Source organism: Gordionus sp. m RMFG-2023, chromosome 5 (genome assembly GCF_954871325.1).
Source record: "Gordionus sp. m RMFG-2023 chromosome 5, tfGorSpeb1-WG-v2, whole genome shotgun sequence".
Classification (NCBI taxonomy): domain Eukaryota; kingdom Metazoa; phylum Nematomorpha; class Gordioida; order Chordodea; family Parachordodidae; genus Gordionus; species Gordionus sp. m RMFG-2023.
This window is the reverse complement of record NC_088779.1, coordinates 2,347,000-2,372,970: the sequence shown is the minus strand read 5'-3', so window position 1 is coordinate 2,372,970 and position 25,971 is coordinate 2,347,000. Positions and strand designations below refer to the sequence as shown.

Genomic DNA, 25,971 nt, shown 5'->3' with positions numbered 1-25,971 from the left:
TTATATAAATAAAACTTGTAGGTTCAAAATATCGTTCTAGATAAAATTTAGGAAATTGTTAAATATAAAATATGATGGAATGGAATGGAAGTTGATAAGATATTTTTTACAAAAATAATATTTTAATTTTTATTTTATTTATTGCTTTTAAATTAAAAAAATTAATTCCTAAAAGGATCGGGATCGAATATTAAATAAAATAATCTCGATCACAATCCTCAATTTAAGTCAATCATAAATTCAAGAAAATTGACAAATTTAGGATCGAATCCAGGATCGGCATTCTTTTGATTCGATCCTTTTGCAACTCTATTAAAATATAGTTAAGTTATAAAATAAAAAAAATAAAAATTACTTGTCTATTCTCAGTATACCTGTCCATTTTCAGTTTACCAATCAATTCTCAGAGTTAAACCGATTTTATCACATCGATAAAATGATTGATGTTCAAGAAACAGATTTTGCTCAAATATTTGATATGTCCTACAAGTTTATTAGGAATATAAGCGATATAGATGTATCATCTAAAGTTAATCAAGTATTAAATTTTAATTCCCAGTAATAATTATTTTAACTTATAAGATTCAGATATCAGATGTAATAAAAAAATTGGAAGATCTGACTAAAAAATTGTCTTGTAATGGAGTTTTCTCTGATAATGAAAACATTAATGAAGTGGAACCAAATTATATAAAGTATAAAATTAATAATATTAGATTATATTGTTTTAGATATCTTTTATTACCTGCCTTTCTAGCATATTTAACTAGTTTATTAAATTCAGATCGTTTAAATCACTTAAGATTGGCAAAAGTAAAAATAATATTTAAATAATTTTAATTTCTTAGAATTTAGGAATATTATGAAGACTTTTTTAAAATATGCAAAAATTATTCAATAAAATATAAACATTTTTTGGCTAATACATCAAATAATCCAGATAATATAAGGAATGAAAAAATTGCTAATTATAAGTTACAACAGAATTATGACTTAGAATTAGAAAATTTAGAAAAGCTTATAAAATCCTCAGCATATAAGCTCACAGAAGATGGATATAATGATATTTTAGTAAATCCAAGTTAATTATTATAATAAAAAGTGTTGTAGAAAAATTATTACATTAAATTAATTGAGAAATTTGCTAATCAAAGTCAAAATGAACTCAACCTCATTAATTGTAAAAAAACATAGACTATTATTTTTATTTTATTACTTTATTTTATAGTGGAAATAAAAGTTATTGAAGATAATAAATCAGGAACAATTCACAAAAATGAAACTATACATATACCACCAAAAACACAATCCTATATACCAGTAATATATTAAATATGTTTAAAAAGTTGATTATTGAAATTTATAAGAAATGAATTTGTTTTTTTTGTGCGTGTTCTAAACATTTTCAAAAAAAAATAATGAATGAAAATTTCTAACATATTTAAATTCTTCTTTAATTCTCTTTAAAAGTTTTAATTAATAATATAGTGCCCTTTATTTGAGTTTAAATTAATTCAAAAATAATTATAAATATTAGTAATCTACTTGATATAGAATCCTGGCCAGGGTCTTTCCTTTTTGGCTCTGGCCAGTTCTTTAAAAAATATTAATATATTAATTTTACAGCAGCCCTGATACGGGCCTGGAGTGATTTTAAAAATCTGACTTAGGCTTAAAAATTAAAAAAAATTGAAGTTGAGCTGACATAAATAAATATCAATAAATAAGTTTGATGATGAGTATTTTAAGCTTGACCCAAATTTTATCCTTTATGTCCTGGCCTGGAATTTTTCAAAATATAGTTATTTCAAATATTTTATATTGTTTTGTAAAAAAAATAGAAAAAGTAAATTATTACATAACCACCCATTATAAAATATTATAAAATCGGTACAGCTGAATTTTTTGTTACACTTTTGGTGTCACCACTCCTTTAAAAAATTGCTTCCAAAAAACTTTAAAATAGTTTTTTTTAATAAATGGATTTTTGAATTATTTGGATTTCCATTCAAAGTGTAGACTAACGTTGGTTAGCTGATCTACTTATCGTAATTAAAATGTTCCTCCATTTGCTCCAGATACATGAAGTATAATATCTTATAATAGAAAGTAGTACGTTGTCCACCTCTATCTTGAATATTACGCACAGAAATACACAATATTACTAAAAAATCTTTAATAATAATAATCACAAAGGAAGTAAAAAATGTATTAAATTTACATTTCAATTTGCTTCACTTTTATAGGGATTCTATTACTATAAAAAATAATTCGAAACAATAGTAAGTTTAAAAAAATATTTTTTTAAAAAATTTATGAATCTCACAATCATGCTGAAAATCAAAATTATAAACCAAAAATAAATCACATTAAATAATGATTTCACGATAACCAATTTTATAAATCTAAAAATAAAATATACATTTAATAATTCCCACCAACGAGGATTTTACAAAGAAAAAAAAGAATTCTGTTACATTAAATTATTTATAATTTATTATACATAATAGCATTTGTAATGCGCATACTTACCTATAGCTCATTAATCAAAGAACCAAGCTTAAAGACAAAGTATTCGGAAAGGGGTATCCCAGCCTTCCAACCATGACTCCCGCCGAGTGGTATGACGATAAAATGGAAAGAGAATGTGCACACGCAACTCACTCTTCGCATTCGCCGGAGCCTCAGAAGGCGCCAGAAAATGTTGAGGAAGAAAGTCTCAAACAGAAACGAGAATACGATGACTGGAAAGATAGTAAAATAATGCTACCTATATTTCCCCTCCCATCCCTCTTATTTTACTTTATATATATGCATATGCTACATTAACGAAACTTATAATAAACTCTTAGAATGTGTTCTCATTCTCTTTTTTTAGAATTTTAAATAGTTGTTCTGAGACTTTTACATTTAAAATATAGGTATAAGTTCATTAAGTGCATCTATTTCAGTGTCTTGAAAATGTACACATGTCCCAGCCTGGATTTGTAAAAAAAAATTGGCGGGCTCTTTAATTTATTTTAGATCATCTTATGCAAAAAAATACATAAAAATTATTTTCCAGGCTGCTTTTTTGAATAGAATTCATAATTAAGTCGAGTTAGGTAGGGTGCATCATAATGGCTTAAAACTTAGAGCAGAATTTATAACATGGACTTGAAAAGGTTCATACAGAATATTTTTAATCAAAAAATGTAAACGTTGAATAATTTCTGAAAATTTTAGATTGTTCTAGGTTCCCAGATTTGTCGGTGCAAAACTCTGCTGTAAAAGTAACTGTTTTCATTGGGAGAGGGGAATAACATCATGCATTATTTTAATCTTTCCTTTTATGAAAGTTTTTCTTCTAATTCAAAGAAACTTTGCCTATTTTACGCGAACATTTTATATGTCACATAATCACCTCAATAAAAATCCGATTGAATTTCAAACTTACCTGATTAGAAATTTAATAATCAGATGCACGTAGTGTTGTTAAACTGCTCTTTTTAAGTATTTTTAAAAACGGCGAACTCAATAGTTTAGCTAGAAAAATATTTCTTAAACCTCGACATTTCGCTAATAGAGGTCCAAATCCTTTGTGTCATCTAGAAGCAAAATGTTTAAACATGTATTACTTTTTCCTGGATAAAATATTGAGTTGGCCATTTTTAAAAATCACCCGGTTTCGGCTAATTAGTGTTGTTAAGCGGTTCGATTAAAAACTGCTAACTCAATATTTTCGCCTAAAAATATTATCCAAGCCTAGAGATTTTGCTCATAGATGGCAGGCAAAAGGGTTTGGACATCATCTATTGGTCAAATTTCGAAGCTTTAGTTGTCTTTGGAGATCGACGAAATCGAGCCGTTAAAGATGGCTCTTAGTAAATTACTCTGGGTTTCAGAAAAAAGGTCGTTCCATAGAAATCAACACCAACGCTTCGCTTCACTCGATATCCACATCTCTCAACTCACTTCTATCATTAAAAAAGGAATGATTTTTATTAGACAAATAATTTCCATCTAAACGTGATTTTTATTTTGTGGTAACTGTATGTGAAATCACAAAAAAAGTTGGCCCTTTACTTCTTACACATTAAATGCTGCCTAAAAGTTATATTTTGGACCCTATGCTGGTATTATCGAATGTTACTTGCTTGATCATGACGACAGATATAACGATAAAGCTTGTTTAAAATGATTATATTATTGATATTTTAAAAATATTGCTAAAATATACTATTATTTCAAAAATAAAATTAATGAAGCTCATAGACGAGGTTGGGGCAATACTTACAATATGGGATGATCAACTGAAAAACACATAAAAAAATTTTTGAAACTACTTACATGGCGAATTTAAAAAAAAATTAAATTGACGTTAATGTATATTTCTTTATAACTTCGCATACGATTATATTATAAGTGTCTCAATATCAATTCTTATTAAAATTCCTTTTAATATAAATATTTAGAGATATTACAGAATTATTTTAAATTTATTTGTAACGCCAAGCTAGATATTTTAGTTTTCTACACGTTCCTTGCTTAAGCATAAATGTCTGAATTAAACAGCAGCACTTTAAGCCGATCTAAACTCGCCAGACTTATTTAGAAGGTGTAATCGTAAAAATCGGCTTTGAGATTGACTCAAATAATCAAACTCGGACCGGATTATTACTTCCTAGTTCAACGGTTTGGCTCGACTCGTCGTGGGATCTAACACTATTGTCATGAGGGATATTTAATAATACGAGGGCTATACTAAGCGAAATTAACCTTATGTTAAGCAAGCCTATATCACATTTAAATTTACAATCGTTGTAAAATATATATTTTGGCAAATGATGCTCATTTTGGCTTTGTTATGCGTGGACTTTTATAAGGGAGAAAGATATTTTTTTTTAAAAAACGTAATGTTGGTTTTTTTTTTCGCACAGTTAAAATATATACAAGGTAAAACAAAGTTGAATATAATAAAAAAAAAATTTACAAATCGATATATTAATATTAACAAACGTATAAACTTTTTCGAAAGTATCTATTATATAGTGTTGTTAAACGGTTCATTTTGAGCCGATTTTTAAAAAACGGCTAACTCAATGTTTTATCCGGAAAAAATATTATGCACAAGCCTTAAGATTTTGCTCATAGGCGGCACAGGAGTTTGGACATCGCGAAATCTCGAAGCTTAGACAATATTTTTCTGGCTAAAATACCGGGTTGGTCGTTTTTAAAAATCGGCTCAAACCGTGCCGTTTAACAATACTAAGTATTTATATAAAATGTAGTTTTTTTTTTGCACATTCAGTTTATCAAAATTTATATATAAAAAAACGATTGTTTTCTGTTCCCAATAAGAGTTATTATAAAATTCGTTGAACAAAAAAAGAAGTTTTCGTTTGATTCAATTTGTTTTTATTTAAAAATAAAAAAAAATTAAAAAGTTTTCGATTTTACAAAAATAAAAAAAAATATTAGTTTTTAAATAATATAAAAAAAAATTTTTTTTTAGAGTTTTGATTGTGTTTCTATTGATATATATATAAAATAATTATTAAGAATTTAAGACTACAGAGAATTAATTTGATTAATATAATACATATATAAAAATAAGGTCGATTTAAAGTTAAAATAAATATTTAGTTGGTGGTTGGGGATTAACAAAAAGTTAATAATTTACAAAATTATAAATATTGCTATGATTTTAAAATTCGCGTATTTTTAAGGATTTCATATTACTTAATTTTTAAAAAAAAAATTATTATTTAATAAAAGGAAAATTACTATGTTTTTATTAACCGCTAATATTTCTTACACAAATAAATAAATGAAATTAAGGTAATTGCACGGAGATATCAACCATATATTTTTTTTAAAGGACATAATAAGATTCAAGTAAAATACATTAATTTTTTATTTGCATAATATTTAAGTGCGATACTTAGAGAAATGCATTTCGTTTAAGCGGGTTATATTTAAATGCCATCGATTTCCGGTTTCCGAATAGTGGAATGCATGCCTGAAATTCACATCTGGAAAATATTAAATATTGAACAAATTTTAATGATTCTTTAAAATGTTTATGTGAATAGTAATTTGCTAAACTACGAACGATCCATTTTTAATGATATATTAACAGATAGATATTTATTCCAAATCAGGCCTTTCCGATCTGTTATATATATCATACTCCCCCATCATATCGCGGAAATACCTGGGCTAGATCTACAAAACAAAACTGGTCTCTTACTCAAAGTATATAGTGACTGGCAGACGTTACTCAAAAACAACGATTTTTTTTGCATATTATAATGTAATGCCGATCCAAACAATAAAAATGCAGGTCTATATAGAGCAGGTTGAACCCTATATTTTATAAAAAAAAATCAATATTCGGACAAGTTTGAGTTATATAAAAATTTTTTTAATAAACCATATCTCACATACTTAGAATTTAATTAAATAAAATATTACATTTTTTAAAAAAAACTTAATTACAATCAATATAAAATTTATGCAACTATTTTTACACCAACGATAACCATATCAAATTGAGTTTTTCGAATAATTAATAAATTATCAAAATATATAAACGCATCATTTATAATTAGTGTTCTAAACATTATCAAAAAAAATAAATAATAAATCAATCAATATGGACTTGTTCAAAAATCATACTGCCAATAATTTTTTTTTAAAATGGTGTTAGTGGGATTATGTCATGAAAAACAAATTTACAAGGTCGATTTTGCCTAAAAAGACGGCAAGCACCATGATGTCGTCACATGTTGTAAGCCACGTAGATGGGATCTAGTCTATCGGCCAGGAATGCCTCTCTCAGCTGGAGTCTTCTTTTGCGACCTTGAGCGTCTAGCGGTATAACGTTCGGGTCCACTATCGCTATCACTCCCGTTACCAATCTGTGCCTTTTATAAGAAACAAAAAAAATAATAAAAAGATTGAAAACAATAATATAAATTTATCAGAATCGTTTGATAATAAATATAGTATGATTTCTTTCCTTTGTACCTGATTGAATATCAATTATAAAATGAATTTAAAAGGGAGGAAAACTATTTACTAATAATTTTTCTAAATAATATTTTGTGATAAATACGTCTAAAATATAAAATTCTGGCCACGGCCCATAAACTAAAAAAGAGTTTGCTACCACGTGAGTGCTAATTTTTTATTTTGTAGGTTTCTTAATAAGAATGATATTTTTTTTTAAACCCAAAACATCATTCTTCATATAAAATATGGAAAAACCTTTCGAGTAACGCTGTAGTGGCAGCTGGAACAAGATCTAACGCATAATTGGTGGAAGAAGTGTTGGAATTAGTAGGAGAGAATGCGTGACGTAATTCTATCACGACTACTAAAAGATCCGGGTTGGAGGGCCACGTAAAAATGCCGCTTTATAAAGGAAAAAAATTAATATAATTGATTAGTTTTATGGCGAAAAATATAAATATCGTTTTCGTTAAAAATCATGATTTCATCTTTCAAACCGAATACTCCTAATTTTAGTAAGGATTCCGCAAGTAACCTGGATCCTAATTGCCCCTACTAACTGTAATATTACAGAAGCTCATAGGGTCTTTCCAGCATGGCAGAGCAATTTCAAATGGGGGTTAGACTTTAAGGAAGCTGGGTTTCCCACCAAATTATATTCTCATAAATAAATGGCGGATTAGAGAATTCACTTTTTTTTAAAAAAATTTTATATATTTAGTTACCATTGTCCAGCTTTCTTGTGACTTTTAATGATGGTTTGTTCAATATCGATAGGATGAAATCGCATTCCCCTGATGATCAAGGTCTCTTCCATGGATCCAACCACAAACAAAGCGTCGTGATATTCTAATATAAATGTTGGAGTAAAATTGTCATAAAAACGCGATTTATTAAATATTAACTAAAAAGGGGACCATTTTGGGTTAAAAATCAAGAATAATTAATTACAGAGAAGGAAAAAAAAATAACCTTCTAATAACTGTAATAAAATATTTAAAAAAGTGACCTCATAATTAATGCATTGATTATATACCCCCATCAGATTGTCTCAATTCCGTTCGTCTAAGAAAACCCAGGTAACCGGTTTTAGCGAACCTAGTTTTGATATCCCCCACCGCTAAATGGACGTTGAAGTCTTCGTTTGTTATAGTAACGTTTTGCGTGTGCGGTTTGATAGACGCCATTTGCTGCGGCGAATCATCCCTGAATTTATCACCGTTATTCGCCTTGGAAAGATTCTCCGATATTTCCCGGGAAGTTAGGTGGGAAGTTTTGAAACCGTATATGGCGTAATAAGAGGTAGAGTCGTGAGGACTTTTGACCCAAATTTCTCCGAGATGCGAATCCGCGCAAAGGCAGCGCGTTTGCGGGTTGGCGACCACCACGTTTACCCCTGGCAGGAGCTTTATTTTATATCGATTTTTCGAGAATTAATTTTTTTTTCTGTTTGTGATTTGTTGGATAGGACGAATTCCCTTCTACTGCCCACCATGGTTAAAGCTAATTCTCATAATCTAAACCCTGTAACCGGCACACCTAATCTGATGACTGCCCTCGTCCCCTCTACGTCCCTTGTTCTTAATGGCTCTCGTACCTCGACAGTACTAAGCGGCGCAATGGAAATGGACTACGATTACCAACAAGTAAAAAGCGCCTCCCAACAAAGCACCGGTGAAAATATAAAACATATGGTAACCACCAACCGAACACTAGGATACATACGTTTGCAGAAACAAACAACAAATACGTCAACTATCCCCCACAACAATTCCCCAAATATAGGCCACCTATAAACCATTTAATATTGGATCGATTAGATGACAAAACACCAAAACATACACAAATTTAAAATGGAGGAGGAAAAAAAATTCCAATATTCTGGATTCCACTTCTAGCTTTAATGCCTTTATATATTTTTTTAAAAACAAATCCTTAAAATTATTTTAAAAAATCAATACCCTTACCCTCCCCATAAAAAAAAATATTTTAATGGATTTCATTTTTTTGGCGGGAATCTATTTTTAGTATATATTTTTTTTCCTCTCAGAGATTAGGATTTCATTGGCCAAATAATTAAAAGATGGCAAGTAGCTTTGCCGTATTGGCTAACTCGAGAATTTTTTTATCTTCCTTCCGGTTAAATTTCTCAAGGATTTTTTTTCGACATTTGTCGAGACTCAAAATCGGCTTTGAATGGAGAGATTTGTAGGCACGCAATATATATGATTTAAAATATATATATATATAATCTTAGAAGAATATATCTATATATACCTGCCCGGATTCTATGAGACTCAGGCTATAAGGACTTCCCTTTTCGACTAAAACGAGTCTATCGTTCCTCAAGGACCTAATATCAACGTAAACCGTGCTGGAACTCGGATCGGAGGCCCCCTTAAATTCGCGTTATTATAAAAAAAAAATCGGCGGTAATTAAGATAAGATAGCCTTCCAATTATGCAGCTTGGTCTTCATTTTAATAGAAGGGAAATTAATTAATCAGCGCCAAATAAAGCTACATGTCTTATAGTGTTGCGTAATCGGCTAAATTTAGCCGACTATAAAACGGCTTAGCCGAGATTTTAGGCGAATAAATCGGCTAAGCCTAATTAGGCTAAGCAGCTAAGCCTATAAATTGGCTAAAATAAATTAGTCAAAAATTCTGCATTGATGCCTATCATTAATTATTATTTATTTATTTTATTTATATTTAATGTAAATATTTTATTATTATCAACAAATAAACATGATATGATTTAATATTTATATTGTTATATTTTGAAATGAAAATAAATTTATTTATTTGATGTTTTTTTAATAAAAAAAATAATATGCTGCTATTGTAAAAAAAAATGTAATATTCTATTTAATATAATTTATTAGTGATTTTCACAATCTTCTTTGTAAATACATTTTTAATTGAGGAATTATATTGTAAATTTTAATAGATAAAAAAACAATCTTTTAGGTGAAATCTTTTATATTTATCAATTTTGTAAAATTATCTATTTTTTTATTAAATGAGGTGTTTTTTTTTCAAATAATTTTTTAAAAATATTTATATTAAACTTTTTTGATGTTATTTTATATGATTTTTAAGGATAATATTTTAATGTGACAATTGTAATAATCGTTATTTTAAAGTTTTTTTTTGACGAAAATAGATTGAAATAAGTATTGTTAACATGTTTAAATAAAAATTTAGTGAAGATGTACCATAGAAAAGTGAGTCATAATTGTTATTTTCAAAGTTTTTTGAATTTTTTTGATGAAAATATGTTAAAATAAGTATTGATAACATGTTTAAATAAAATTTAGAGTGTACCATATATAAGTTACAATTGTCATAATCGTTATTTTCAAAGTTTTTTGATGAAAATATGTTAAATAAGTATTGATAACATGTTTAAATAAAATTTAGTGAAGATGTACCGTAGAAATGTGACGATTGTCATAATCGTTATTTTTAAAGTTTTTTTTGACGAAAATAGATTAAAATAAGTATTGATAACATGTTTAAATAAAAATTTAATGAAGATGTACCGTAGAAAAGTGACAATTGTCAAAATCGTTATTTTTAAAGTTTTTTGAATTTTTTTGACGAAAATATGTTTAAATATGTTGATAATATGTTTAAATTAAATTTAGTGAAGAAGTACGGTAGAAAAGTGACAATTGTCATAATCGTTATTTTTAGTTTTTTTTTAATTTTTTGACCAAAATATGTTTCTTCATATCAATTTTTAAATCATTTAAATAAGATTTAATTTCCTGTAGTAATGTTAAAATTTCCTAAAATTAGCTTAAAATTAATCACCTTAAAATTTAAAAATTTTATAATATTTTTTTCTCTTTTATATAAGTTTTTTGGGCTCGCCTAAAGATAAAAATAAATTCGTTTTTTTTCTACGCCTTCCTTATTTAATTTAGTGAGCACAAATTGAGCGATTTCAAACGCTGCGTTTGCAAGCGCAAATATAATGCCTTTAAAAATGGCCTCGCGTAAATTCGTAAAATTACCGTTTGGGCGTTAGAAACCATTTTAAAAAAAACGCGAAATACTTCTTTTTTTTTAATTCTTCGCTTTGTAATATTATATAAAAATGTAGTATAAATATCTTACTTATATCCTAAAAAAATGAATATTTAGAAATTAAAGAAAATAAGAACGCAGACGATAATTATAATTTTCGAAAACGAATCCTTTTTTTTTAGAAACTTATTCAAAATTTCGAATCGACGGATATTAATAAAAAAAAAGACAACTTAAATTTAAACGAGGGACGCGTTGCGTTTTTTTTTAAATTTTTTGTATTAATTACTTGCAGGCAAAGAGCCACGTTGGTCCTGCAACCGAACGAGGTGCTGAGGCATCTAGGCGATAAGCCGAGAACGGAGAAAAGTCTGGAAAAGGATTGGGTCGATTCCATTCTAGGTCTTTCTTCCGCTACTACGACGCAGTTGCGAAGGCAAGATAAGTCGACGTTGTTGTTTTTCAGCTTTTGTCGTTATGTATTACATATACCGAGAAGAAAGGGGGCCATAAAAATTACGAGTTTATTAAGACAATATTATATATTTCCCATTTTTACGTTACGTTTAACCCAGAATTCATAGTGGCGCGATTGCGATTAAACAGCTGACAGTATTTCTTATAAATCTGTTTATGAGATCAATTTTTCTTATAAAAAGATTTAAAAAATTGATCAGCTGTTAAATCGCGATCGCTATCACGCCATTATGAATTCTGGGTAAAGCGGTATTTAAAACTTTTACTTTAGATGCTTATATAATTTTTATTAGAACTTTCCATCAAAAAACATATGACACATTAAAAATAGAGTTAGCCTAAAAATAAACCTTTAGCATATTGGACTCGTCGGCAAAGTATTTGGTGCACGCGTCAATCACCGAATACGAGCAAAAGGTATCACGGACTTTATAATAAATTATATATATTTTTTATATAAAATAAAAAAAATAAGAAACATTTTGATTGGTCCAACACATATTGGTATCCATTTTGGCATGACAACATTGTCTTGCGCGGGGTGCGCATATAAAATATAGAATTAAATTAGATTTCATAATGAATCAGAGGATACGAAAACAGGTTCTGGTACTAAAGTAGTTCTGATTCCTAAATTAGACGCTGTTCCGAGATGTATGCATATTTTAAAATAAAGTTATGAAACGAGCATGCGCAAAACTACGAAAAAAAAATTAAGATATTTTGCTTTTAACAAAAACGAAAAAATTTTTCGAACGGAAATTGTTTTTTAAAGACTCTTTACGACGTCCGAGGCGTAAAAGGAAAGCGATCAGTAAAATAGCGACCGTCTAAATTTAAAATTAAGACAAATCGCAATTAATAATGTTTAAAAAATAATGGAATAAAATAAATTGATGATATAAACTTTTGTATTGACTAATAGCCGACAGCCATAGGAAAGGATGCATATCCAATTCGGCAGGTGCGATCAGCATTGTTTGATGACCAGAGTAGACGCTTTAATTTAAAAAAAAACAATTTTTTTTAATATCTGACGATATAGTTACTATAAAATCAGCTGATGTAAACCAGGCGTCTTGCTTGCGTAAAAAATAACTATTCGAGCCGAGCTATGCCGGGATTTATTTTTTAAAAAAATCTCGGAAAATGTGAATTAATATATGGACCGGGGTTGGGGAACCACTGTAATATAATTTCTCGGGCTGAGGGGATCTCTAACAAGGGATATGTGTTGTTGTTCCTGCAGAAGGAGACATGGAAAAAAAAATGAAATCACTTGATATGGCCATCTCAATGATATCAAAATACTATCCAGTGTTGCTAAACGGCTCGATCTGTGCCCATTTCTTTTTTAAAAACGGCTAACTCAATATTTTGTCTATAATAAAATAATAGTAGAGCCTTATGTATCACTCGTAGATGGCACAAAGGTAAAGTTGTTAAAGTAGCGCGCTGCGCTAACTTTTTTGGTAGCTATAGCTAATAGCGGCTACTTTTTTTGTAATTATTTAATTTTTTAGCGCGCTACTTTTTTTGAAAGAAGCTAAGTAGCCGCTAATTCGCTACTTTTAAAAAATATAATGAAGGTAAGTGTAAACATAAAAATTTAAATATAATATCATAATTAATTATAATTTTTATGATTTATTATTCAATTTTGAAATTAAAATATAATTTCAATTTGTAATTTATATTTTCATTTGTATTATAAACCTAAATCACGTGTTAATAATTTAAAATGTCATCGCCTATGGATATCCAAATCGTTGAAAGTGATTCAGACAATGATATTAATGAAATGGAAGATACCAGGGAAGAAAATGTTCTTAATAGCTATAATACAAATTTCCCATTCCCTAGATTTGAAAATTTTTTAAAATAAATGTATAACCAAAACTGGTTTCAAATTTATTTGTTTAAAATGTAAAAAAAAATATTCCTCAAATCAACCTCAAGAAACACCTAAAGGTAAATTGTCATTTTTACATTCTAATAATATTTAATTTATAAGACTGTTCATGAGTTTTAAGGAAATGGAGAAACATCTAAATAATTTTGGTATAGGCGACTCTACATCCAAAAAGACTAATTCAATTCAAACCAAATTAATTAATAATGCAAATGACAATAGTTCTCAGAAATTGGCTGATAAGTTGATTTTATAATTTATACAGTTCAGCCAATGTTCTTAGTTGATAATCCATCATTTACCATGATGATTAAAACTCTATCCCCTGGTACAACAATTTTATGCCGACAGACACTAATGGATAAAATAGCAGATAACTTTAAAATGATGAAAGATGCTCTAATAATAGAGTTATCAGAGATATCATATATATGTACCACGGAGATAGTTGAACACACAACAGAAGGTAAAAACTTATTTATATTTATAAATTAATCTGATTAAATATTTTTGAGCTTATTTTGAAATCACAGCTAGACCCTAGAACTTTAAAAAGAAGATCTGTGGCATTAGCCCTCAAAATGATAATAGGATGTTAGACATACGATGTACTTACAAATAAAATTATTGATAATCTATCTTATATTAAAAATATGTATATAAGATTAAATACGCCCTTACCCTCAAGTGCTAGTGTCGAGAGATTATTTAATAAGGCAAAATTTATACTTTCTGATCGTCGCTCTAGACTTGGGGATGATAATGCAACAAATTACCATAAATATTTATTTTTATTACATAATTTTTTTTATAATCAAAACGAACTATATTTTAATATTTATAAATGTTGATTTTTATATATTTATTATACAATAACATTATAAGCAAAAAAATAAAAAATTTGTTTGTAATTTTTTTTAACAAAAGGTAGCTTAAAAAGTAGCTAAAGCTACTTTTTAAAAATAGTAGCTAATAGCGCGCTACTTTTTTCGACAAATAGCGATAGCGGTAGCGCGCTACTTTTAAAAGTAGCGCGTAACAACTCTGCACAAAGGTTTGGACATTCATGAGCGAAGTTTCGAGATTCAAAACTATTTTTCTGGCGAAAATATCCAATTGGTCGTTTAAAAATCGACTCAAATCGAGCATTTAACAACACCGCTAACTATCTATGATTGGCGGACGATCTATTCATTTTAATATGTATTGATACAAACCAACTGGTGATACGCCATTTTTGTTTCCGTAAATAATTTTAACTAAAGGTTCATGAAAACTTGTTTTTTAAAAAAAATCAAGTTTCAATTTATAAAAAAAAATCCTCTTCTATGGGAAATCAAAATGGCCTGTCAATGTCATCAGCTGATTTATTATATGTCATTATATCACCTATCCTCTGCGCCTAATATTCCCAAATAATCTTTCAAAAAAAGGATATTTTGATCTTTTTTTATAAAAAAAATTGTTTATAGTTCAAAACATATTTTTTTTAAATATACGTGTAAGAAATCTAACCTATCGAAACACCAAAGGTGCAGACCCAACCCTGAGTAAGGGTCCAAGCACAGAGAAATCAAGCGGGAAGGATATAGCTCGCAAGCGACTTTCAAACTTTTGCAGAGGTTCACGAGAGCTACGTGGCTTATCTTGTCGGTCGTTCATTAATTATGTAAAAAAAAAGGTTGTACTGAAATATAGAGATTAATAAGAAATAAAGTACAGCTATAAAGAACTAAGCTGAATTGGTCAATCAAGTGAGCGCTGCCACTCTCGAAAAAAATATAGATATATTATCTAAAGACGATTTTCATCTATACTAACATACAAATCGAGATATGTCACAATCTAATAAAATAATATAAGTATAAAACATATTAAACATTTTCTTAAAGTAAGGTGACTTAGATGTTACTATATTAAATCATTATAAAATGTGATATGGCAAGAATTAGCCAAATAGGAAAATGGATAATATTTCTAAAACCTATAACTTCTAGTAAATCATATCACAATCTGACTAGAAAATTTTATGTAAAACAAATGCTAATAATTCAAATTCATCATTATGAAGATAGATCAATCATATACTCACCGAATCGACATAATAATTTCAATACTTTATTTGGTATGTATATTACTTTGACGCCTATGAGGGTCCCGTTAGTGCTCACGCTGAAGTCTAGATAAGCCGTATCGGTCTTATTCGATATCCGATTGCCAATACTATCCTCAGTATCCCCATTAGGGATTGGTTCGATCTTGGGATTATTTTTGGAAACGCGGTTATAGTTCTGATTCAGGAAACTTTCCGAAGTCCAATTTTGTTTTTTCTTGGGCAAGTCGTCTGTTTCAACTATGGGAGGCCAGGATTTGTAGTCTATGATAGAGTTTGCTTCCTATTTATAAATTTATATTCAACAAAAATTCTGAATGGAAAAGCTGCCAATTTTTGAAATTCTATTTCTTTTTAAGTTTTAACTGTTCGTTAGCTTTTAATCTATTTACGATGCAACTGTCTCAAGTCCCATCTTTCCTAGTGGACTTACATGAAAAATAGATCGGAGCCAATGAAAAGTTTAAAAAAAGGCCTTCGACGTAGGGTAAATTTTTTTAAAAAAAGAGAACACATCAATCAATCTATAAATCCTTCTTGACAATCCTGAAAATCCGCTCTCCCTTGTGGTATAGTATAATTTTTTTAACTTCCTTCCATAAATATTATATAATACAATATGCGTATTACGCCATTTTTCCCCATAAATGCATTTACTACACTTACGGCGAGTGTAAAACCGCGAAAACATGGCACATAATATTTTTCGTGGCAATGCATTTGACAGTGTTTTCGCGGGAAATGACAATGTAAAGCTCATGCATTGTGTTACTTTAGATTTGATGAGCTTATGGAGGTAGGATGATGTCAGAATCAACTTGGCTTTGCTGATTTCAACGATGAGCCTTATGGTCGTTAGAGTAGACGCCACGTTGCCAGCGTTAAATGGGCGTATAGGCACCGGGACCATATCTTAAAAGGTAATTTTTAAAAAAATAAAATAATATATTCGTTTTATCATCATTTATATTTAGGCGCCAATAGTACAAATGTTGTCCTTTGGATTGGTCAATTTGTGGGCAGATGTTATAAGCAGTTTCGGCATTCATGTAAATGAGTATATTGATACAATGTCATCTTACCCGAAGAATTGGAGCGTTTTTCGGGTTATTAAATTCGAAAAATAAGTGGTAATTTGTATCGAAAACTAATATCTCATTATTTCATTAGGGCCATACAAAGCTTTACAAGAACAAAAGAATTACAAAGATATCAAATGGTCTTATCCACCGATCGCAATAAAGATTCAAATAATTTTTAAATATTTGGGTGGATCGATCATCGCAAATGTTCGAACTCAACATTTAGAAATAACATCATTGACGTTAGCTTTTTGTATTATGAATTATGGCAATCAAATTTAAAAGTATTGTTTTTTTTTAAAAAAAATAAAATAAGTAATTGCTATATATATCAAAAAATAGCGCGCTGTAAAGTAACGTCGTTACTTTTTTTAAAGAAAAGGAACTTCATTCGTTACTATCTTCGAAAGTAAATGTGTAATTATTCAATTTATTAAGTTGACCATTACTTATATAAAGGCATCCATAAAAGGAAGATACGAAGTCCAAACCTGTTTTGTTTTAACAAAATAAAATTATGAGAATTTCAACAATTTCGATAAATGACTATGACTCAAATTAGACAATTTTAACTTCCGCTCAAATTAGACAATTTTAATCTCCGCTCAAATTAGACAATTTTAAACCTTATTAAAATAAATGTTAGTTAGTTTTTTTTAAAAAAAGAGAAATGAAAGGGTTAAATTACGCATACCGGGGATGTACAACAATGCCACGTGATCACCGACCATTATGCCAGATTTTTCGGACAAGAAGCAAGCCAACTTTTCGGCCTTTTTGTGAAGTTGCGAAAAGGTGAGGCTGGTCGACAATGCCGCCTTCCGGTAAATCAAAAAAAAATAAGTAAATAAAACAAAACGGTATAATATAGGTTTCATTCTTTCTTTCTTTTTTCTTTCCTTCTTTTCTTTCTTTCTTTCTTTCTTTCTTTCATTCCTTCCAGATGAATATTTTTTTTAAAAAAATTTTTTTTTACTTTAGAAGATAATAGGTTAAAGGCAACCGTTTCCGGGCTATTCGAAGCTCGCCATTTGAGCGAATGGGTGATTGACTTGTTACCCTGAGAGAGATGGCAATAAATAATTTTGAAAAAAAAATAATTTATTCATTCTTTAGCGAAAGATAAAATGCGACACGATCCTTAGGCCATTTCAGAATTAAAGCGTACTTAGCGATTCGGATGTTAACTTCCAAAATCGCTCGAGCAAATATCGCGTCGAAATGCGTATAGGCTCCGAATCGCAAAAATTAACTAAGTTGATTAAAACCCCCCGGTTTACCTCCAGGATGAGATGGTAATTTTCTTCAGCTAAAGAAAACTTGGTTTAGCGGGGGGTTTTTTCTCAAAAAAAAAAGAACAGTACAAAAACAGACGATTTTTGGATAGTAACCGCCAGAAATAAAAAAATGGAGTTAAAATGTTATCGCAAAAAGTATTACTTTAATATTCTCGTCCTTATCCAAATAAGAGCTCTTTTTAAGTCCCTGAGCCGTAGCGAACCGTTCGCCCTTCACCATATTCCCCACGTATTGAGAGCCGGGGGACACCTCTGTTTCATGAAGAAAAATAAATGAGCAAAAAACTGAGGAATTTAAATGTTTATCTTCGGGTTTCCATTTCTTTCCTATTCATTCTATATAATTGTTGGAGAATATACTTTACCAGGAGGTCTCTCCCTAGGTTTGGGCAAATTAAGCACGCAGGCATGGGGGCACATGAGTATGTTGACCGGATGTAAGCATCCTTCCAAGTACTTCCTCTTAACTTCGCTTATCAAGATGCCGCCCAAAGATGTCTGAATTATTTATTGAAGAAAATTAAAAATCTAGTATATAATCAAAGTCGTAAAATGTAGTTGTTAAATTATTGAAAGGAATTTCCCAGCAAACCTGCCAATCTATATTCCCAATATTTCTATGAATTCCCGTATACCCAAATCTTTAAGATTATATCGTACGGAAATAAAAAAAAAAATACGGTAAAAATATAAACCAATTAGAATTTTATTTACTTTAGGAATTTGGTTGGGGGCCGTTAACGCCAGGCAATATACCCCGACTCGATGAATACTGTCAATGGCTTGAAGTACCCGGCTCATCCAATTGAAACTCTTTTTTAAAAAAAAATAAAATAATAATACAGGAATACGATATTCCAATAAATCTTGCTTATTATAATAGTATATGTATGTGATATCTAATTTTTCAAGTGGTGGTTCGAACCCTGCACCACCTTATCGATCATTATCTTCTTTTTTTTAAATGGTACGGAAGAGGGGGTGGTGGTTATGATCAGCTGTTCCAAACCGTATTTAGGATATTATATATATAAATAAGGATCCTTACATCCTCCTCGGAACAATCGGGTCTTTGCTCGGCTATTATGACTATTCGTTCGTCTCGGAGAACTTTGACGGAAAAGATGGCGAGCCTTTTAAAAAGAAACATTGTAAAATTTGATTATATTCTTTTTTTCTTTTCTTTCTTTCTTTACTACTTAAAGACATTCCCTGGAAGCTTAACTAAAAAAAAATAATATAAATTGGATAATATTTGTATTCATATGAAATATTCTAACAAAACCAATTTGATTCAGATCCGAATGATTAATAAAGTTTTTAAATGCAAGAAGTTCCACAAGGAACGGGGTTGAATAATTACAAAAAAATTTGATTTGAAATAACTATTTTTTTCCCCATTATTTATAAAAATGAAATAAAATAAATGATAAAATCTAGAGCCAAACAGAAAAATATAAGAAAGAAGGGTGGGATGGGGGGAGGGCGGGCGGAAGGTGATTATGCAGATTACCAAATTATAGCGGAGTCGGATATGTTTTGTAAAACATTCGCGCCATTTACCTCAAAAATCGTATGGAAACAAATAATATAATTTAGCGATAAAAAAACAAGACAAACCTTCCACGGTATATGAATTTCATGGGCTGCACCGCGAGAACCGTCGCTATCAAATCGTCCACGTTATGCCTCCTTTTACTGACCGTCATGAGGCCCTCGCGACAACCATTGACGAAAACGGACCCGAGCTTAAATTTCAAAAAAAAAAAAATTAGGATTTTTGGTCAGTTATAATTTACTGTTTTTTTTTTTGAAAGAGAAAAAAAACAAAACTATTTTAAAGTAGTGATCGGAAGAAAAGTAATAATTTTAACTTATCAGAAGTGTTGGGATCAAAGATAAACAAAATGGACCCCATCTCAATAAATCCTGTAAAATTTCTTATTACAAATAAATCCTCTATTAATATGTGTACTTTATTATTTATTTTTTTAAGAAAGAAAGAAAGGAAAAGAAAGGAAGAAAGAATAAAACAATAAATTTACTGGCGATACAAAGCCCAATAACCCTGTCCGAACGAATATTTTATCGCTGATTGAAAGGCCGCTCCTATCCAAAGGCTGAACCTTATGTTTCGAAATAAAAAATTAGAATTATATATATAAGGATATATGGGGGGGGGGGGGGGGGGGGCAATGTGCGCTTGCGTAAATTAATAAATATCAGACCACCAAGCCCCGGTCCCCGAACGAGCCAAAAAAATTATACGTATCTGGCTGGACTAATAATAAATAACGTATATCAAATTAATCAGGCGATTAAAAAAAACTACGAATCAGGGCCAGCCTTAAATTTTTTTAAAAAAAAACGTGATATAAAATCGAAGTTAATGTGAGCCAATGAGGGCAAGGGTCTCCTTAATTTTCAAAATTTTTCGGTGTTGGTGCTAGAGTCACTTAATTACGACGTTCTATCTCTAAAATCCCATTAAATTTGGAAGGTAGTGTTAAACGCCTTTTCGTCAAAAAGAAACGGTATATTAAATTTTTCAAGGCGCAACAAATCAATTTTTATAACGGAGTGTGGTTGATGTCAAGAAGGGTATCCGATTGTAAAAACCTTGCTACAAAATTTCCTGATGATCAAATCAGAGGGAAAACAGGCCAACCTGGGTAAACATTGAAATCGCCATTGAAGAAGTTCTTAGCGGCCCGGATTAAGATTCAAGCCAGAATAATATTATGCGAGCCCAGAGATTCGAGTAAAATAAAAGTCCAAACCATTTCTGCCATCTACGAGCGAATTCTCCGGACTTACACCTAATATTATTTTGCCTAAAATCACAATCGGGCCGTTTATTAAACATCGGCCCAAAATCGGGTCGGCCAGCTTAACAACACTATACCAATCAATTTACTTACAACGCGTACAATTTTAATGTAATATATTATATATCTATATATTATCACTAATTTCCCCTTTGGCATTTTGGTTGATTATCTCAACAGTTCAGCCATAAAGGTTAGGACTCTTCCAAAGATATAAAAATTGGGGGTTTTTCTGAACTGAAACCATTAAGTAAGCCATAAAAGGTGGTAATTTATTATAATGTTAAAAGAAGAACGGAAAGAGTTGGCACTAAATATAACTTTGAAATTGGAGTTGGTCAATCCTTTCAATCCCCAATAAGAGCTGGCGGTTGAATCGGAGGCCACGCATATCTCGCCAATCTGATCGGACTTGCACAGGGTGGGGTCCCCTTCGACCTCGACTACCACTACGACGGCTGCGATAAGATGAATTAAATCGATCATTAAAATGATATAAAATTTAAAGTTTCAACGAATCAAATTAAAGGAGATAAGGTGTACATATCATCTTACATCCCGGTAAAGGTTGGCCCAGACCCCTCAACGTTAGGGAGGTTAGACTATTATGGGGGTCTACCCTGATCAGCCCGTGGCTCAGGTGGGACATCGATAGAGTTATTCGGTTGTGAATCCTCTCGGCATGTTCCTCTTCCAAAGACGGCGAAAGATCGATCGAATTATCGAGGGAGGAATTGCAAGCGGGATTCGGGATGGTAGGAATCGGTCTTTAGAGTAAATGTTGGGTAAATATATATATATATATGAGAAATGAAATGAAATGAAATGAAAAAGAAAGAATTGCAAAATAATGAAAACAAAGAAGAATGAAAAAAAAGGAAATAAAATTAAAAGAAAAGAAAAAACGAGAGGAATAAAGAATAAAAAAGGTAGTACACGACTCAATTTTTAAGGCTCGACTTAGAAGTTCAAATCATTTTTTAAAGCTAAAGGCTTGAATGCTGGGATTAGGCGCCCAAAGTTAGGTGATTTAATGACACCAGAAAAGACCCAATCAAAAAAATGGGAAGGTTTGATTGAAGGGCGCGCAGATGGAACAATGGAACTGAAGGTTAGAATTGGGTAATGTAAGTATAGGAATTATTTGCTAAATGAATACCTTTTAACGGATAGGGTTAACGATTCCGGAGAACCGGAACAGGGACATATGGCTTCGTGTCGCAGGCCCTTATTCTTGAAGGCCTGGTAAAAGGCGTCGGCGGATGAGAGCGACCCTATTTTATATTCATAAATAAATGAGTATATCTATAAGAATTATTTTCTTTTTATTTAAATTTCTTTACATTTATTTTTTTTTTTTCCTTATCCATTCTTGTATTGGAAAGAAGGGGTATTTTTAGCTTTTTTTTTTAATGATTACAATTTTTTTGTCTTCATTTTAATTCTTTTTCTTGGTAATTTAAGATATGAAATTAATAATAATTCTCATTATAAAATAAAATTGATATTAATCGAATTGTATGTTTATTCAATTTTAATTAATTTCAAACAAAAAAAAAATATACAAAACTTTAAAAATTTAACCCAAAAAAAATAATTTTATTAACAGATTTAATTTATTTTATGTATAAAAGTGAAAAATAGATTCTCAATATGATGGTTCCCGTTCTAAATCGCTAAAACAAAGGCTAAAAAATTGGGAATCTCTCTTATATCATCTCCTATAAAATAACTGATGTTAATAGATGTCAGGGGAGTAAACACTTGTATTTAAGTTGAGATTTTTAAAAAATGGCTAAAAATAGAGGAAATATCATCCAAATTACCAGTTTAATTTCCCAAATTGGTAATCAAATTGGGAGCAATGGGATATTATTTCCACTTATTTTTAGCAATTAATTTTTCTGATAACTCAACTTAAATACAAGTGTTTACATACTTTTATCATTTATTAATGTTGCATATTAATAGATTGGTTGTATTGAAGTAACAATGTTATTAATAGATTTTTTGTATTGTAGAAGGTTTAAGGCTAAAAAACGTCATATTACATGATATTTTAATATTAAATTGATGTTAATTTTGTATATATACCAAGATGATTATGATAATGTTCTAACCTTTTTTTTTATCTTTTTGGAAAATAAAGAACTTTATTTAATATTCTTAACCATCAACAACACGTGTTTATTCAATACAATCGCCCACAATTTATTCTATAACATTTTATTCTTTAATAATTAATATCAATTTCAAATTTATTTTTAAAATTTTCTAAGAAATATAAGAGAAATTTCCAATTTTTAACGATTCAAAAACCACCCCAATTATAATAATACAATAGCGCTATATATACATACTCGTTTCATTTACATATTGAAAATGAAAATAATTTCTTTTTCTTCCTTAATTTCGTATAATATAATATCCTTTTGTTAAACCAAAAATTTTATTGTCCAAATACATATATCTACAAAAAAAAATCAAAAAGTCATTTATTATTATTAAAATCTCGTCCCTTTTATACTTTTTTTTGGGACAAAGAAATCACGTGTTCTACACGTGATATATAAAATCAGGCGACTATTTATAAATGCGATAAATATTAAACAAAATAATATGACAAATATGACACCAACCTTTCATTTCTTTTCATTTTCGATTAACTTTTACGAAATAAAATTTGTATATAAACTTCTTTTTTTTGTCGATGATAATCGCGACATCCTTTCTCCCTTAATTTGTTGTTAATCATAAGAACACCCTTATTTGCTCTTTTTGCTGATTCAATCAATAGCGGTACTCCCTATTACTGATTCATTGTTTACTGGCTATAATGTGTTCGGAACAACTCACAAAGATGGTCTCCACCACACGCCCAACATCTTCTTGATCATGTAGATATATCTAAGGTATCCCCTCTGAGTTCCTATGAACAAATCTCATCAGGTGGTCTCCACCACACGCCCAGACCTTTTTGGTCTTGTAGATACATATGGCATCCTCTCTGTGTTCATATATCCGCTCTTCTTGTAGCTCTTCTAGTATTTCTACTAATATCGTAAAAAATCATTTCGCCGCTTACAAACGTCTCGATTCTTCTCTTGGACAGGGAATACCGCGGTTGACGAATCGGTCAAAGGAAACAATTACGGGTGTTCGTATGGTTAACAAGATTAAAAAAAATAAAGGAATTTAAAATGCAAATTTTTATTTTGTACGATTTCATTTTCGAAATGCAAATGAAACGAAATATTAAATCGATAATTAAAAAAAAAGATAATAACTCTTACAAGGGTTACTACCGTCGGCCACGATTAATACGTTGAGCGAACTGAGGTTAATATCCTTGTGATCCTTATGAGCGAGCAGACCCCAATGCAGGTCCCTGGATTTCACTATGGCCGCGCTGGCTTAGAATGGACATGATATAAATTTAATTTAATTTTTGTCAATAAATGAATATTTTCTCCCTTTTCATTTCTTTCTTTCCTTCCACGTGTTAACAGTAGAATAAAAAAAATAAAAAAAATTTAGCTTTCTCGCCATTTTTAATAAAAAAATAAATCATAAACAAGAGTAATGATACATGATAATAGCTAGACTGACGATGCATTCAATAAAAGAAGTGTACATCTATGAAAACAGCTGGGGACGTCATTTTGATTATCCATATCCTTGTTAAAAATTTTAAACAAAAGGCCAATTTATTCCTATGTCTGGCGCAAACTTTATTAAAGAATTGCCTGATCATCGAGACAATAGGGAAGCAAGTTATCAATTTAATAGTTTTTATTTTAACAATAATTACCAGAGTTGTTAAAGGATCTAGATACAAATATCTAGATCCTGTATCTAGATATAAAAATGTGGTATCTGTATCGTATCTAGATAGATATTTGATTAAAATATCTGTATCTAGATATTATTTTAGACGATGTATCTGTATCTAGATCCATTTAAAAAGTATCTTTTAACAACTCTGATAATTACCTATATGAGTTAACAAAATGGCGGATCCAGCTGATTTGCATTCAACGACGCTTTCAAATGCGTTATTGCATCGCCAGTCTAGGAATTATTATATGTCATTGGATAAACCATAACGGCAAGATATATAATATATAATATAATATATGACAAGGGGTCAGTCTAGGTATTGTTATATGTCATTCGATAAACCATAACGGCAAGATATATAATATAATATAATATATGCAAGGCGTCTCTTTCGTTAAATAAAACGTCAACATATATTTAAATTGTAAATAAAACTAATTTTTTTAATAAAATCTCCTCATCGAATTTAATGTGACATATTTAATACAAACTAACTTAGAGCGGATAGTTAAAATGGCGCCAAAAATCAGTGGGCTGTAGGCCACACCAGGGGCCGTAAATGATCAAAGATAAAGAAACCGGCTAAGTTTTAACATTTTGCAGGTCCTCTGAAAAATAATGAATAAAGCGAGACCTTTGAATTTGGTGATCATGTGCATCCAGATGGCGGGGTTAACCTTCATGAGGGAATAAGGAATGAATATCACGTGCATCCCGTTGTAAACGCTCTTTTATAAACAAAAAAAAAACAAACAAATTTTTTTAAAAAAAAAATCGGTAAGCGGGTGTCCATTTTGACATTATTTTTTGAAAAATACAAACCTGAACCGAAATCTCTAGGGCTTTTTTACCCCGGACCTTATTGGCCCGACCGGGGATAGAATAAAATAATTATAGTAAAACATAGATTAAGCAACCCAATTCCTAGAAAAAAATCATATCAATTTTTTTTTTCTAAAAAGAAAAGGAAAAAAAAATAACTGTAAGAGAGAGGGGGGGGGGGGAATTTTTTTTTAAATCGAAATTTCTAGAATTTTAGAAGAAAATTTTTTTACCGTTAAAATGGCGTGCCAGAGCCCGACATCTTTTTTGAAATCCAAAACGCACACCATAATTTCACCTGAAATATATTTTTTTTAATGATTTAAACCGATACATATTATATTATAATATATACGAACTAGATTTGACGATTTATTCGCTAAAATGCATTTAAAAGTGTAGAATACTTTAGGAGTCAGCTGTAGATGCCATTTTATGGTGTACACGATGACTAAGTTGACACTTTTTAAAAATTTTTATTCTATTTTGGACATATATTTTAAAATAAAAACCATAAAATGGTTGCTTAAGAGGACTTCTAAGTATGTACAACTGAATGACATATAA

The 25,971-nt window shown here is 30.0% G+C and overlaps 2 protein-coding genes across 3 annotated transcripts in view; one reads left to right on the top strand and one right to left on the bottom strand.

The window, feature by feature from the left end:
* The first annotated feature begins 404 nt into the window (after positions 1-404).
* Positions 405-4,422, top strand: LOC135929923 (immunoglobulin-binding protein 1 family member C-like). Of its 2 annotated transcripts, none has more exons than XM_065466667.1 (8): positions 405-538; positions 583-695; positions 732-813; positions 856-1,071; positions 1,111-1,180; positions 1,229-1,320; positions 2,539-2,755; positions 4,248-4,422. In XM_065466667.1, the coding sequence occupies exons 1-8, from the start codon at positions 437-439 to the stop codon at positions 4,286-4,288; spliced, it is 933 nt and encodes a 310-aa protein (XP_065322739.1). In that variant the 5' UTR covers positions 405-436; the 3' UTR covers positions 4,289-4,422. The 2 variants fall into 2 exon arrangements, with proteins under 2 accessions (XP_065322739.1, XP_065322740.1); XM_065466668.1 differs by having other exon boundaries at positions 771-813; positions 4,248-4,421.
* A 1,219-nt stretch (positions 4,423-5,641) lies between these two features.
* LOC135929922 (disco-interacting protein 2 homolog C-like) overlaps positions 5,642-25,971 on the bottom strand; it is a 49,449-nt gene continuing 29,119 nt past the window's right edge. The window contains exons 17-43 of the mRNA XM_065466666.1: positions 25,638-25,702; positions 25,217-25,310; positions 24,036-24,155; positions 21,902-22,016; positions 21,298-21,509; positions 21,064-21,200; positions 19,960-20,040; positions 19,535-19,662; positions 18,963-19,047; positions 18,629-18,727; positions 18,280-18,412; positions 18,057-18,166; positions 17,593-17,676; positions 17,311-17,434; positions 17,066-17,107; positions 16,307-16,446; positions 15,560-15,817; positions 14,937-15,067; positions 12,417-12,508; positions 11,860-11,936; positions 11,322-11,498; positions 9,274-9,393; positions 8,033-8,402; positions 7,722-7,845; positions 7,252-7,398; positions 6,721-6,908; positions 5,642-6,014 (exon numbers count right to left, since the gene is read on the bottom strand). Coding sequence (XP_065322738.1) covers positions 6,764-6,908; positions 7,252-7,398; positions 7,722-7,845; positions 8,033-8,402; positions 9,274-9,393; positions 11,322-11,498; positions 11,860-11,936; positions 12,417-12,508; positions 14,937-15,067; positions 15,560-15,817; positions 16,307-16,446; positions 17,066-17,107; positions 17,311-17,434; positions 17,593-17,676; positions 18,057-18,166; positions 18,280-18,412; positions 18,629-18,727; positions 18,963-19,047; positions 19,535-19,662; positions 19,960-20,040; positions 21,064-21,200; positions 21,298-21,509; positions 21,902-22,016; positions 24,036-24,155; positions 25,217-25,310; positions 25,638-25,702 — 3,410 coding nt within the window. The 3' untranslated portion in view covers positions 5,642-6,014; positions 6,721-6,763. The remainder of the gene's footprint in view (positions 6,015-6,720; positions 6,909-7,251; positions 7,399-7,721; positions 7,846-8,032; positions 8,403-9,273; positions 9,394-11,321; positions 11,499-11,859; positions 11,937-12,416; positions 12,509-14,936; positions 15,068-15,559; positions 15,818-16,306; positions 16,447-17,065; positions 17,108-17,310; positions 17,435-17,592; positions 17,677-18,056; positions 18,167-18,279; positions 18,413-18,628; positions 18,728-18,962; positions 19,048-19,534; positions 19,663-19,959; positions 20,041-21,063; positions 21,201-21,297; positions 21,510-21,901; positions 22,017-24,035; positions 24,156-25,216; positions 25,311-25,637; positions 25,703-25,971) is intronic.